This window comes from Priapulus caudatus, unplaced genomic scaffold (genome assembly GCF_000485595.1).
Source record: "Priapulus caudatus unplaced genomic scaffold, Priapulus_caudatus-5.0.1 Scaffold941, whole genome shotgun sequence".
Classification (NCBI taxonomy): Eukaryota; Metazoa; Priapulida; class Priapulimorpha; order Priapulimorphida; family Priapulidae; genus Priapulus; species Priapulus caudatus.
The window spans coordinates 57,099-72,293 of NW_014578002.1; the positions used below are offsets into that span (position 1 = coordinate 57,099).

General features: G+C 47.5%; 1 protein-coding gene across 1 annotated transcript in view; it reads left to right on the forward strand.

The window, feature by feature from the left end:
- LOC106814543 overlaps window positions 1–12,238 on the forward strand; it is a 40,391-nt gene extending 28,153 nt beyond the window's left edge. Inside the window, exon 10 of the mRNA XM_014818862.1 lies at window positions 11,330–12,238. Coding sequence (XP_014674348.1) covers window positions 11,330–11,516 — 187 coding nt within the window. The 3' untranslated portion in view covers window positions 11,517–12,238. The remainder of the gene's footprint in view (window positions 1–11,329) is intronic.
- Window positions 12,239–15,195: the final 2,957 nt, after the last annotated feature.

Below are 15,195 nucleotides of genomic sequence, written 5' to 3' on the forward strand. Positions count from 1 at the left end.
CAGCTGTCGGACCTATCATATGCACGCCGGTTTCCCAGTTGCGTTGCATTGGCAATTGCTGCGCCCGGTGACGCTCTGTTGAGTGTGCGGCCATTTGTCAGTTGCAGTGGGCGCGGCACCCCTATAAGGGTTTTGTTGTTCGTGGTTTAGTCAATTTCTATTCTACCGCTAATCTGGTGGAAAGCGTGAGTTTGTTCATGCGTTATCGCTGTCCCCATGTGCGAGTGCTATTTTTAACTCGGCCTGCGTTCGATCATGCCGTTTTTGTAATGCGCGTTCCCAATTCTAAACTAGGCGCGGGTTTGTTTGCGTGGTGTGGTGTTCGGCGTTTGGGCTACGGTACTTTTCGGCGTTCGCCTAGTTTTATGGGTATGGAGCCTGTGCATGGTTGGTCCCTGTTGTCTCTTCATTTCACAGTGTATTTGTAGGTGGGCGTTGTGTTGTGGCCTGGCGAAGGCGCTGGTTTCGTTGTCGGCGTAGTCCCAGGTGTTTGGCCGGGGGTCACGTCGCGAGCATTCTCGCAACTTAACAATCTCCATATTCAACGTTCCGGGTTGCCATTTTCGTTTCTTCTGCGTAATGCTTAATGCATCTTTCCACTGGTGCATCCAGGAAATACTTTTGTGCTTTCGGGCTATTGTCTGGTTCCGATCGAGTTGCGCTATAGGTTTTTTGTTTGTGTTTCGTAGCATAACACAGGGCTACGCTTATCAACAATGCTGCGAAGGGCGCGAAAATAGCGTTAGATCATTCGAAAACAAAATTACAAGCCCGCATCTCAGAGGATTCGGCACCACAAACACTAGAATGCGCTTCACGTCTGAAGGCAGGCGTATTTTCAACTGCAGCTGCCTGCTGTCAGGCCCCTGGCTGGGGATTTAGACACTAAGCGGGCAAGTCGTTGGATGCGGACGCAGAAATGCGACGATTGGACCGTGGACTCAAGGGCGCCAGAAAATACAGCCTGGCAAAGAATGGATAACCTACCCAGTCAGTTAAATATCGGGCATTTAGCAGGAAAAATATATTAGGAGGGGGCATATGTTTTCGTTGTTTACAAAGCAAACTGGTCTCTGCTTTAATGTTGAACGTTATAGTACTAAATAGCATATTAACTATGCCACAACTGTTATATATAATATGATCCACTTCAATATTAATTTATGCCTGATTGTCTGAGAATGCACGGATTGGGCTTATTCACGACCGTTTTTTGCTTAAAATAAGTTAGCGCTAACGAAACAAGGCAAAGGGCGGCAACGACGTGGGGGCCAGGCTATCTGCCAGCAGCGGACTGTCCGTATTCACGAGAATCGGACTGTGCGGCGTATTTTTCAGTTTTGATTACTTTTCCAACGATGACCTAAACGGATAATTATAGTTTTAACATCACTGTCGAAGTGATACGATCGGCCCGCCTTTCTCTCACCAGATAACCCGCCCCCTTCTCTTCTCTCCTCGTCGCGCTAGATACGAGCCCCGTTCACGCCACGGAGTATAACGGAGCTAAGGAGTGGAGGGGGTAATCGTAATCTCGTGTGTGGTGTGTGTGTGTGTCGTGGTGTGTGTGTGCTGTGTGTGTGCTGTGTGTCGTGTCCAGTTGCGGCGAAAAACACCCCCAGAAGACCACAAAACCCACCCCCAACACACCCCCCCACGATAGGCGCGTCACGCACACACCGCCGGAGCCGCGAGCCTCCGCGCCAGGCCAGGCGAGCTGCGCCGGCAGCAACCACAGGCGCCGCGCGAGCCCCCCGCCCCCACCCACGCCCGAGCGGCAGTCCAGGGCATGTGTACTGTTCGCCCCCATAATGAATGCCTTCCTCCATGGACCACCAACGTCAATCAAAAAGAGCATTAATGTGACCGCGCAAAAAAATATATAGATAATGAAATATATGAGATAGATCTAAAATAAGTTTTTAATTGAGTTCAGATGGGCGGTGAATATGAAGCGAAAAAAAAATAATATTCTGTAACTAGGGGCAGGAAGATGCGCCAATCAAGCATATCAAGCACACACGCATTAATGGGCAGAATGCTGCTTCGAAAAACAACGTAAATTGATACAAGTGACTGAAAATCCTTTAACAGACCGAAGACCGATGTATGGCCAACTAAAGAATAGTCGGTAAAACAATATTATGGCGCTTTCCCTTGCGGCCAGTGGAATTTGGTGCTATAACTTACAATTTGGCTGCCAATAATTGCCGGCTGGCTTTTTACACATGACTGATGAGCAAATATGAGCAAATGATTAACAAAATGAATTACATATGAGTACTGAGCAAAACATCATGACGGAGGGGCAATATAACGATATCATGAGAGGATTAGTACAATGGCTAGGGGCTATCGTTTATCAAGGCACATTGCAAGGGCTGCATGTATATATGGCTGGGGTGTTATCGTTCAACGATTGGTTATGGCACATAATTTAAGCGTTTTAAATTTTATTAATTATATCGTATTAAAAAACATTATTTCGTAATTCATATTATTTCGTATGTAATATTTAATGTGGAGGAGATTTAGTAGCGATAGTTGGTAGCTGGCATGCCGGTTAATGTTCCGCCTGTCATCACGGCCTAAAGAAACGCGCCTTTTGGTTGAGCGCCGATTCTCATTGACCCCGATGCGCAAATTCTCGGGCTGATCGATGAGGATTTTAAAGTGGAACTAGAATTATTGCGGTGGCTTTTCGAAGCGTCGAGTGTTGTCATGCGGCTCAAAGGAGGCCAACGCGCTAGGGCTTCGGAGCTCCCTCCGGTTTGGCTCTCGACTCTTTAAGAATCCTCTGGGCTAAGGCGGTGCCGTGTTTGTCGGTAAAACGTTACGCATTGGCCAGCCGGTCCACTGGAGGGGGGGCGGTCGTGGTATTTTGGGCGCCGTGGCCAAATGCGAAGAACATCGGCGCTGTGCTCTGGTTGCAGTAAAGCTGGCTGAGGTGAATTGTCGCCCAAACCTGTAACAGCATGGGCGTGGTTAATTCGGTTTGCAAAGTCGTAAGAATTCGAATTCCATGCGGGCTAAGGGCCGAAAAGCAGCTATTTGCAAGACCAGTAACAGATGGCGCTTGACCGAAGTTTGCCTCTGCAGAGAAAGGCCCCAGGGGTATCTCCATAAGCTAAAATTAATCTCAAACGCTTAATTAATTTAGGACGGCTTTTCTAAGGTGATAATGGCCATGTTAAAGATATGGCAGTTCACACTGCCATGTATTAAAACTTATTATGAATTTTGCTAAAAGGCTCGGCGGTCCGCTGGTTCGTATGTTTTTCGGCTATCTTGGCAGCTTTTCTGTTATGATAGGTCAGATAGAAAGCGAAGCAGGCAGTTGGATTAGTGTTGTATCTTAGGGGCTGTGGGGACGGCGTCGCCTAAGAACGTAGGCCGACGGCGCGTTGCTGATACAATTACGGGCTCTAACCTTCGTAGCTAAGTCGGCATGCGGTCCACGGGTCCCTTTTATAGGAGGCCTTTAATTTTGTGTAGGTTACGCATGAATTCGCGCATTTCGGCTGGCCCCGATGTCGCATTTATTAGGTTTCTTATCTGGGATATATTCGCTTCGGTCAAAATTGTAAATCAAGAGGCTCTTTACAATGCCGCCGTTGTGCATAGTTACTACCCGCTATTTACGATCTATACTGAAGCGCAAGTTGTTTACAGCTGTAGAACTATACATCTAGTTAAAGGGCTGAAGATCAAAGCAAAATTTGCAGCAGCACAATTTCAGAGGCGTATTTTAGACTTTTATATGGGCACCTAAGACCAAGTACTAATATGGCGGGCATGCGTATATCCAAAATTCTGTAACCCGCGCATTGACGCCGATTGATCGCGCCAGCGCACTACACCACCACATTACAAACACACACAGCAACACGTGCAGGGCGACCGGGAGAGCACACGGCACAACAACACACCACACACAAACACAGCACACAAGCACACATGCAGCACATACACACACACACACACACACAACGCACGCACCGCACGCACACACACATAGCACACACATACACACACGACACAGCCAGCACGCAGCATCATCAGCACACACCACACACAGCCCACAGCGCCAGCAGCACAGACCGCACACACAGCACACACACACACACGTTTAGCATATGGGATAATATCTTACTAATTACTACCGGTTAGGCACCACTTGATTTTGGCGAATCGCGGCAGTGCAAAGACTCGCTCTCCATTTGACTAAGCGTAGATGTCCATTTTCCAGAACATGTTGTGCCGCTGCTGACTGTCCCGCTGGCACTCTCACTTCAATCTCGATGCCCTCAACGACCTCGACAGCGCACAGGACTGACCGTATGTGCCGATTCAAAGACTCTCGCTTGTTCGCGTCTAGCGAAAGCGGGCCGACATCGCTGTAATTATAGCAGATAATGCCTCGTTCACGACGAAGACCTCGTATTTATGAATATTATATACCGAATCTGAGACAAATACGGCGGGCGCGAGCGTTCACCAACGCTGATTCGGGCAAGGCTGCGCAGAAATACGGTATTTGGCGACTGCGAGCTGGGCTTAAACAATTAAATGCGAACAATGCAATGGCGCACCATGAACTGCCGATAAAATATACGTAGACATGGTCCGCGCTCGACAGTCCACTCGCGAGGTTACAGCGGAACTGTCGAGGGCGTCGGACCCACTGCTATAAAATTATGCCGGGCTTCAGAAATTCGGTATTTAGGTCGTTCACACGAGAAAATGGCGCGGACAAGCATGGGGTTTCAATTACCTAGCGCGTCTCTACGTGTATCGCGACTGCATGGCGACGCTCACGGCGTTTCTATCGACGTTCTCAGCGGCGACTATAATAAGCTGGTCAGATTTTCGGAAATTTCAAACTGTATAAGTTGTGGGCGTTGCTGAGTAGAAACACGATGCCGAAGAAACAAGCTATCAGCAGGCCGGGGCCGTGGCCGTGGCCGAGACAAGATGCGGCATGAAAGCAGATTGGGCAGATCGAATGAGACAGATCCATCAAGTCGCCGTTGCAAACGTTACCATTTTCGCAGCGTCTTTGACCACGCGTGTACTGGCGCCCGTGTACTACGTTCATGAATGTTAGCGCACGCCTTGTCTCACGACGCTTCGGGCGACCGGCACCGCGTTCTCAACCGCGTTCCCAGGTCAAGATGCGCCGAGGGCCTTGGCATGCTCAAATTGACATTGCTCAAGAAAAAACCCGTGACTCGCGATCATCTGGGCGACCAATGGCAACCACAGCAGCCACGGATGTCTGGCGTTTCTAGTGGTTGCGCCTATGTATAGAAGGAGATATAAAGCCGGTTGAGTAGAAAAGATGCAGAGACGGTTGAAAAGAGAAATATTTAGATATGGGGAAAGGGAAAAGAAAGTAGGTAAGAAACTAATCTAAATACGATTGTGTGGTGGTGTTGGTGTAATATGACTGGACAGAGCAAGATGCAGAGATGGTTAATGTTAGAAGGTTGCATGAGAGATAGCTGAGTAGGAAAGATGTAGCGATGGTTGAGTTAGGAAGCCTATGCATGCACAGATGATTACGTAGATGCGGATACATAGATGGTAACGGAGTTTAACACTCAGGGCTGCTTGCGTATACAGACATTAAGACGTGGTTGAGTATATGTGGACTAGGTAAAAAAACCGAGGTGGCTGCTCGGTCTGTTTGCGTTAACGATGGACATGGATGTGAACCTAAACTGTTCCATGTACATCTAATCTATCCGCAATGCCATACGTAACTCGTTCATCTGATCATTATCTCATATATGATAATAATATTGATTAATCTAAGAAATTTAACAAATAATAACGATTAAATATGCATAAGTGTATTTGTACATAACCGCGTGGAAATGTAAAATGTTGCAGCAAGTTATTAGTCAATTACGATATTGCCGAGTACGGATTCTACGCGTTGTTTTCTACAGGCACCGACGTATGCCGAAAGAGTGGGGGTTACGGGCGTAATGACGGCCCTCCCCCTGGTAAGTATGCGAGACCATTTGCGTAAATATTGCATGTGTGCACCTTTGCAATAGGAATTCATGGCATGTTCTTTAATGGCTTAATCAATTGATCATGCAGTCGATTATCTAATGAAACAACATAAACGTTCAAAATGTTAATGTATGTAAAATAAACTCAGATAAACAGTAATATTAGTAGTTAGTGTTGACATGTAAATCTACACTTCCCACTCGGTATTGGTACCTTGCTTCTCTAGAGCACATTGACATCGACCTGTACGATGTAAAGCTTCATCTTTCCCAACTGAGGCGGGTGTTAAAGAAGAAAGTACATCCTTACTACGAGGCCGTGCCTCTCGGAGCGTACGACGGACTGTTGGATAATACCGACTCACCTGAGAGTAGCGACCTTACAAAGTTCTATGAGCTCGCTGGTACCGCTAGTCATATATAGCTATATCACGTCTTGCGATTTTAATAAACGGAAACGAGGGCGTGTGTTGATCATAATTATGCAGTGGGTCGTGTAATAGTAGTAGTCAAACTAAAACATAGGTGATGTACACGAACTTTTGATATAAGATACACGCTTCAGCTATAGACGCTATATTATTCCGTGTAGTATAGTTGATTTCACTTTTTGAGTTAAGTTCTGACACTACCGGGTGTGATTGCACTGACACAAACGCGAAGAACAACGTTTGTTATATCCTGGTTATTTTATGTTATTATTTTTTGCAATACGAGGCAACTCAACAACAGCCTGAGTAGATTTCTTTTAACTGGGTTAACTAATGGGTAAAAATGTTTTCTGTTTTTATTGCTGTCATTTCGCTCCTTTCCATTCATTCGCTAATGTCAAAAAAGAGTCTGCACATATATATTGACTAATTAAGAAAATGACATTGTGTCATATCTCAAAATGTGTATCAGTCGTTTTCTTGTAGGCTTGTGTAAAATGGTCATGCTCCCTTCAGACTACACGAATTACAAAACCTATACTTAAATTCCCAAGTTGTATATTTTGTCAACGATATAGAATCGTAAAATCTATGCCTTTCCTGACCGTTGTATCTCGAACTTTACTGACTTAAATTTCGTAGGATATTAAAGTTCCCGTACTATAATAATGTATCCTTTGTAAATCTACGAATAAAAAACTAAGACAACTGCTCCCTTGCCCCCCCCCCCGCCGCCGGGACCGGGCACGCGCCGCGATGCGCCCGGCCGTGCTGGCGGCGCCCGCCGCGCCGGCCGGCTCGTCTAGCCGTACGGCGCGCTGCGCGTGATCTGCCCAATGATGAGACGGTGAGAAGTACGGAGCGTAGTGTGATGGAAGAGGCGCTGAGTCGATACGTCGGACTCGGGGGTCTAATGCGTAGCGCGACAGAACGAACCCGCGTGTAGGGCGGCCGGGTGGCTTGGCGAAGACCGTATGAGTTCCTATCGGTGCGGCTGTTCAGAGAAGAAAGATAGGTGCGTCGGGTCGCACGGATGTGGAGAGATGATTATGTTCACAGATGCATGGAGCAGCCTGAACGGAAAGAGTCCATTGAGGCCGGAGAGCGAGTGCGGCCAGGCTGCCGGGCCTGCGGAGGCATGGAGACCACGAGGGTTTCCGTCGCGAGTGGGGGGACTGGTGGAAACCCAGAAGCGAAAGAAGGGTCGCCTGAAGGACGTTAGGGCTGTTGGGGCCGCGGAGAGGTGAGCTAAAGCAGGGTTTCTTCGATCAACCATTTCGATGAATATAATGGTTGACCCGGCAAGTCATATGGGTAAGCTGGGACGAAGGCGCTGACTCATGGCTACTGAACAAGGAATTTGTTGTTCGCTACTGCAATATCGGAAATCATTATGTAGTGGCTGAAGTAGGCAAATTGGCTGTGTATTATCAAGGAGGCCTGAATAATACCATATTGTATTCATAGGATGTATGTATAAGAGTGTACTATCGTATGTAAAGATATGTATGGTAGTAAGAGTGGGGGCCCGCCGAATGATGGTATAATCCGATAATGTATTAATAAGGCATCTTGGGAATTATGTATCATAGAGATGGTGCATTACGCGGCGGGAAGAAGCGTTCAGGGCCGGGTGGCTTCTGTAGCCCTACTGCACCAGTCCGATAGGCTAATGATAGATCTTATACGGCTTATGGATAGAGTATTATAGAGCGTACTAGCTGACGACATGTTGTCGGACGCCTAGCATGGTAGCTGTTGTATTATATATAGTGCACGCGAGGCATATGCTAAAAAGACTGTGGGTGGAGTGTGTGTGCCGGCTGCGTGCGCACGCGCAGTGGTCGCAGCGGCGGGGGATGTGACGGCGAGCGGCCCCGCTAGCGAGGTGGTGCCCGCTGCCGGTATTCCGTGCGGCATTTTCGTACAATATAACGAATTGGGCGGCGAGTATATTACAATAGTGAGCTGCTTACTCGGGCGGAAAGGGACGACGAGACAGAAGGACAGCCGCCCACGAGAGCGGTGCAGAGATGCGAACTCTGCGTTGCTCGGGTGCCGCGCGGCCCACATTAGGCCCTAGATCCTCGGAGGCCCGCGGCCCGCTTCGGCCGGCGCAGGCTCTTGAGCGTCCGACGACGCGCCCGGGCCGCCGGTAGCCCCGCCGCGCGGTCGTCAGCCAGCGAAGCGGCGCAGGCGCGCGGCGGGGGCGACGGGTCTGCGCCGAGGCTCATTTATGGCGCGCGCGGCGCTACCACCAGGCCCCCCCCGCCGTCCGGCTAATACGCGGCTGGGATATTCATATTTTATCGGGCGGAGTCGATATAACTATGAGAACTGCTAATAACCACGCGTACAAGACTACAGAATTTTAGCGCCGCGCGTCGCAGAACCGCGCGTACTATATACCCCCGCCGTCAGACCCCGGGATGGCGTCCAATATACCTCGGGCCCTGCGCAAACTCTGCGGCCGGCGCCGCAGGGCGCTGTCTGTTACTAGCGCAGCTGCTAACGCCACCGCGAACGGCAAATGGCCGCAGAGCGGCGCGTCCATAGGGTCGCACATAAAGCGTAGTACTAAGCGTGGCTAGAAGAACGCGAGAGGAGCCAGCCAGGACATGCGTGGTGTGGGTTGCCGACCATGGGTCCGCCGAAATGATGCGCGAGGTCACCCGGCGTTTTGTTGTGAGAGGGCCATGTTCAATTTGAGCAAGTGGCCAAGGGCTCGACGATCCGCTGACGCCGTCGGACGGCGGTGCCAGAGACGGCTCGCGGTGGGGTGCGCGCGAAGGCAGGACCCCCGCGGCTCCTCGTAGTGTCCACCGTGAGACGCGCACCACGGTGCGAGTGATGCCGGGGTCGTACATCTCCAAATGAAGCCAGGTAGTAACACGCAGCAGTAAACGCGTGGCAAAGACGCTGCGAAAATGGTACAACGTGTGCAACGGCGACTATGATGGATCTGTCTCATTCCGATCTGCCATGCTGTTTCATTCGCGATCTGTCTCGGCCACGGCCACGGCCCTGACGGCCTACTGATAGCTTGTTTCTCTGGCATCGTGTTTCGTACTCAGCACAAACGCACACATATACAGTTGAAATTTTCCCGAAAATCTGACCAGCTTAGTATAGTCGCCGGAGAAACGTGAGTAAGAAACGACCGTGAGGTCGCCAGTGCAGTGTCGCGATACAACGTAGAAGACGCGTGGCGAGGCAAAACCCATGCTTGTCCGCGCGATTCCCTCCGGTGAACGCTAAATACCGAATTCTGAAAGCCGCATAATTTTATGAGTGTGGTGCCGCGCTTAAGTCCGCTGCCGAGCAGAAAGCGGCTATGTCGCACAACATCATATGTAACGCCCCGAGTGGAACTGTCGAGCCCGGCGACCGAGTGCTAACGTATTTTCAGTCGGGCGCAGTTGGGTGACTGGGGGCCGCGGCCAGCTAGTGGGCAAGTTCGTTCGCACACCTTATTGTTTAAAGCAGGCTGGCGCAGCCTCGCGAAATACCGCGGGTCTTCTGGAGGCGGCAGGAACTACCAGCCGGTGTGAACGCGCCCTAGAACCGGGCGGGCGGCGGCGCTATTTGTCTCGCAGATTCCCGTATTTCCATGAAAATACGGCCAGGTCTCGGGTGTGAACGACGGCTGATTATCGTGTATACATTTACATCAGTGTCGGGCCGCTTTTGCGCCTCCAAGACGGGAGGGCGGGCAACAGGAGAGATGCCTTTGAATGCGCATACCGGTCAGTCGATTGTGTCGAGGCCGTCGGGGTTGAGGAGGCATCGCGAGATATGAAGTGAGAGTGCAGCGCCGGGCAGTCAGACCAGCCGGTCACAGCATGTTCCGTGGAAAAGGGACACATGCCTTACGTTAATCAAAACTGAAAGAGCAAGCGCAGCTCATTTGCTGCCGCGATTCGCACCACCAAAATCCAATGTGGGTGTAACCGGCGATAAGTAATTAGTAAGGATATTTCCGCATAACGCGTAAACGTGGTTGGTGGTGGTGTGTGTGTGTATGTGTGTGTGTGTGTGTGTGTGTTGTGTGTGTGTGTGTGTGTGTGTGTGTGTGTGTGTGTTTGTAATGTGTGTGTGCGCGCGCGTAATCCGGGTCAAGCGCGGGCTAGATTTTGATATACGCATGCGCATAGTCTTGTCTAGGTGCCCTATAAAAGTTAAATACCGTCTGAAATTGTGTCTGAAATTTTGTTTTTGATCTTCAGTTAACTAGTGTATAGTCATACAGCGTAAACAACTTGGTTCATATAATCGGAAATAGCGGGTAGTAACTATGACAACGACGATGTAAAGAGTCTGATTTACAATTTTGCCGAAGGAATCTATCCACAAGATAGAGAAACCTAATAAATGCGAATCGCGGGCCAGCGAAATGCGTAACTACACAAATTAAAGTCCTATAAAAGGGCGTGGTGCATGCGATTAGCTACGAAGGTTAGAGCCGTAATTGATCAGCAACGCGTCGGCCTACGTTCTAGGTGACGGTCCCCACAGCTATAGTACAACACTAATCCAACTGTGCTCGCTTCTATCTGACGCTTCTCTAACAGAAAAGTGCAAGTAGGAAAACAGTACGAACCAGCGGAGCCTTTTAAGAAAATTCATAATAAGTTTTAACTATCATGAGTGTGAACTGCCATATCTTTAACATGGCATATCACCTTAAAAGCGTCTAATTAATTAAAGCGTTTGAGATTTTAGGCTTATGGAGATACCCCTGGGTGCTTTCTCTGCAGAGGAAAACTTCGTCAAGCGCATCTTTACTGGTCTTGCAAATGTGCTTTTCGGCTTAGCCCGATGGAATTCAGAATTCTTACGACTTTGCAAACCGAATAACCACGCATGCTGTTACAGGTTGGCGACAATTCACCTCAGCCAGCTTCTGAACCAGAGACAGCGCGAGTTCTTCGCATTTGGCACGGCAAAATACCACGACCGCTACCAGTGGGTGGCCAAGGTAACGTTTTACGACAAACACGGCAACCAGCTTAGCCCAGAGGATTCTAAAGAGGAGAGCAAACCGGAGGAGTCCGAAGCCTAGCGCGTTGGCCTCCTTTGAGCCGATGACAACACTCGACGTTCGAAAAGCACCGATAATTCTAGTTCCCACTTTAAAATCTCATCGATCAAAGCGAGAATTTCGCATCGGGGTCATGAGAATCGCGTCAACGGAAAGGCGCGTTTTTTAGGCCCGTGATGACAGGGGACATTAACCTGCATGCCAGTACCAACTATCGCTACTACTCACATAAAATATTACATACGAAAATAATATGAATACGAAATAATGTTTTTTAAACGAATATAATAATAAAATTTAAAAAACGCATTAAATTATGTGCCATAACCAATCGTTGAACGATAACACCCAGCATATATACATGAGCTTGCAATGTGTGATAAACGAGTAGCCCCTAGCATTGTACTAATCCTCTCATGATATCGTACTATTGGTCATGTGTTTTGCTCGTACTCATATGTAATTCATTTTGTTAATCATTGTCATATTGTCATAGTCATGTGTAAAAAAGCAAAGCGGAATATTTCAGCAAATTGTAGTTATAGCAAATTCCACTGGCGAAGAAAGGCATAATATTGTTTTACCGACTATTCTTTATGTTGGATACATCGGTCTTCTGTTAAGGATTTTCAGTCACATTGTATAATTACGTTGTTTTCAAGAGCATCTGCATTAATGCGTGTGTGCTTGATATGCTTGATGGCGCATCTCCTGCCTAGTTACAGAATATTATTTTTCGTCATTTCAACCGCATCTGAACTCAATTAAAAACTATTTAATCATCTCATATATTTCATTATATATATTTTTTTTTGCGATTCACATTAATGCTCTTTTTGATTGACGTTTGGTCCATGGAGAAGGCATTCATTATGGGCGAACAGTACACATGCTGACTCGCCGCTCGCTGGTGGCGGCTGCTGACTCGCCGCTCGCTGGTGGTTGCTGCTGACTCACTCGCCTGCTGCTGACTCGCCGCTCGCTGACTCGACGCGCTATCGATCGTGCCGCGCGGACTGGACACACACACACACACACACACACACACACACACACACACACACACACACGAGACCGATTACATTACCTCCCCTCCACTCCGTTACTCCGTTAACTCCGTGGGCGGAGGTAATTAGCGCGAGGGAGAGAGAGAGGGGGGCGGGGGGAGAGAAGGCGGGCGATCTATCACTTCCGACAGTGAGTTAAAATATAATTATCCGTTTATGTCATCGTGAAAAGTAATCAAAACTGAAAAATACGGAAGTCCATTCGTGTGAATACGGACAGGTCCTGCTGGCAGATAGCCTGGCACGTCGTTGCGCTCTTTGCCTTAGTTCGTACGTAAACTTATTTTAAGCAAAAAACGGTGAATAAGCAATCCGTCATTTCAGACAATCAGGCATAAATTAATATTGAATTGGATCATATTATAATAACTTTGGATATTGAATAGTATTTATATATAACGTTGAACATTAAAGCCGAGACCAGTTTGTTTGTAAACAACAGAAAACATATGCTCCTATATATTTTCTGTAAATGGATATTTACTGACTGGTAGTTATCCATCTGCAGGCTGTATTCTGGCCCTTGAGCACGTCCAACGTCGATTTCTGCGTCCGATCCAACGACTTGCCCCTTAGTGTCTAAATCCCCAGCCAGGCTGAAGCAGGGAGCCTGATTGAAAATACCTGTTCAGACGTGAAGGCATCTAGTGTTGTGGTGGATCCTCTGATGAGGCTAATTTTGTTTTCAAATGAGTAACTGCTATTTTCGCAGCCTCGCAGCATTGTGATAAGCGTAGCCTGTGTTATGTAAAAAAAATATAGCAATGGAAAAAATACCGAAAGACAAAGATTTCGGTGCAGTGATGATTAAAGACGAAAAGAACCGAAATGGTTGAATATGGAGATTGTTAAGTTGGGAATGATCCGGATGTGGTGAATGAAGGAAACATGCTTACATACTGGGAGCCGAGGTAGTTAGAATTGGAACCGATTACAAAACGTGATGAAGGCGTTCGAACATGGGATACGAAAACTTCGTTATTACATAGCTAGACATTTACAAACCACGTATAGGGTGACCCGTGATGGGTACATGCGCATTGATGGTGAATGTAAAAGAAGGATGACAACTTAAAATTGTTATTGTAATCGTTGATCTAAATGGTTTGCTTTATGCCCCAAAACAGACATGTATACGGTCGACGCTGGTTACAATAATAATTAATTAATTATTAGCTTTTAATAGTTTCCCGCCAGTTTAAGCAATAAACGTAATAAGCAAAACAATAACGTAGAAGGCGGCGCACACGAAGGCCGGTATGCAATGAAAACAATGTCACTATATAGCGATGTATTATCTTCTGTGATACAGAGGTCCCTTTCCCATTTTCATCGAACGTGCCTGATGGCAAGTGCTTCGCTTCCGCCTATTCAAAAGGATCCATCTGTTATTAAATTTCGGTTTAATGGTCAGTGCTAACATAATGATAATCAACATGATTCTGGAAAAGGATACCTCCGTCATCAGATGGAGAGGCCCGGGCAGTTTTTTGCGGTTGGCTACGTCCGAATGAAGTGGTGTGAGCAGCAAGCAACATTTCAGCCATGTGTTCCCCCGTGTGACACTAAAGCTAGCGGCACTAGTAGGCGAATGTAGATTAGTGTTTGTGAGAGAAGCAATTTCTTACCCTCTTCTACCCTCATTCATTGCGCTATACTCATCGGAGCTATATACGAATTCAGACGTATATAGATTGGTGTTATAGATATATATTAGTGGAAATAGTATATCACATTCCACTGCTCTTGATCATTGTCCTGTGCAGATCGGTGAGATTGACCTGAAATTTCAAGAATGTTTTCAGTGAGCACGTTACAAAGGCGGTCGCTTTCCCGAATGAGAACCTTCTGCAAACGGAGTTTGACTAGTAAGACATGTGATAAACAAAAATGGCAGCTTTATAAGGCTAATAACTACATATGTGTCATTTAACAGGGTTTTAACATTGTTCAGGGCGCTTTCCCTGAGTTAGATTTTGGATCATTGAAAATGTGTGGTGTTACGATTAGGCGTAGTGAAGCTTCCCCCACCGCTACCAGTAAAACATGGACGCGTACAGCAATCCGTCATCACGAGGTAGCGAATCACTCACGACATAGAAGGAGAATCGAGTGAAAGCCGCAGCTATACAGGGGAAGAAAGCCTTCTACCGCTATACTTGCCGAATCTCATGGCGCCATCTATCGGGTTGGGAATCGATGTTCGAGAGGTGTCGACGGTTGCAGCTTCGCAGCTTACACCTCCGTAGATTATTTCCACACAAAAAACTTGAATATGTCTCCTGCTAGATTGATGCTCACACCGACCTCATGTATTTGTAGAAACATTACCTCCCCGGGCAGTGATGAAGGCAGCTACGTCACATCAAAACGTATTGCCACCGAACTCTGCATGCGAAATTTGGTGATCATAGGCCACGTGGAGTAGGAGACAAGTCCAAAAAACACTTTTTCACCTCTCTGAGTTAAATTTTGAGAATTTCAATATTTTCAACTTGCGTCAAAAGTATCCAGGGATGGGTAAGGATGGGTACGTGATTAAACTAAGTGTATATCGAGGGTATTTAGGTGGGATTAGTAGTGCCTCATATTTCGGTGTGTTTGTGCACACGTGTTTTAAACATAAGGAAGCC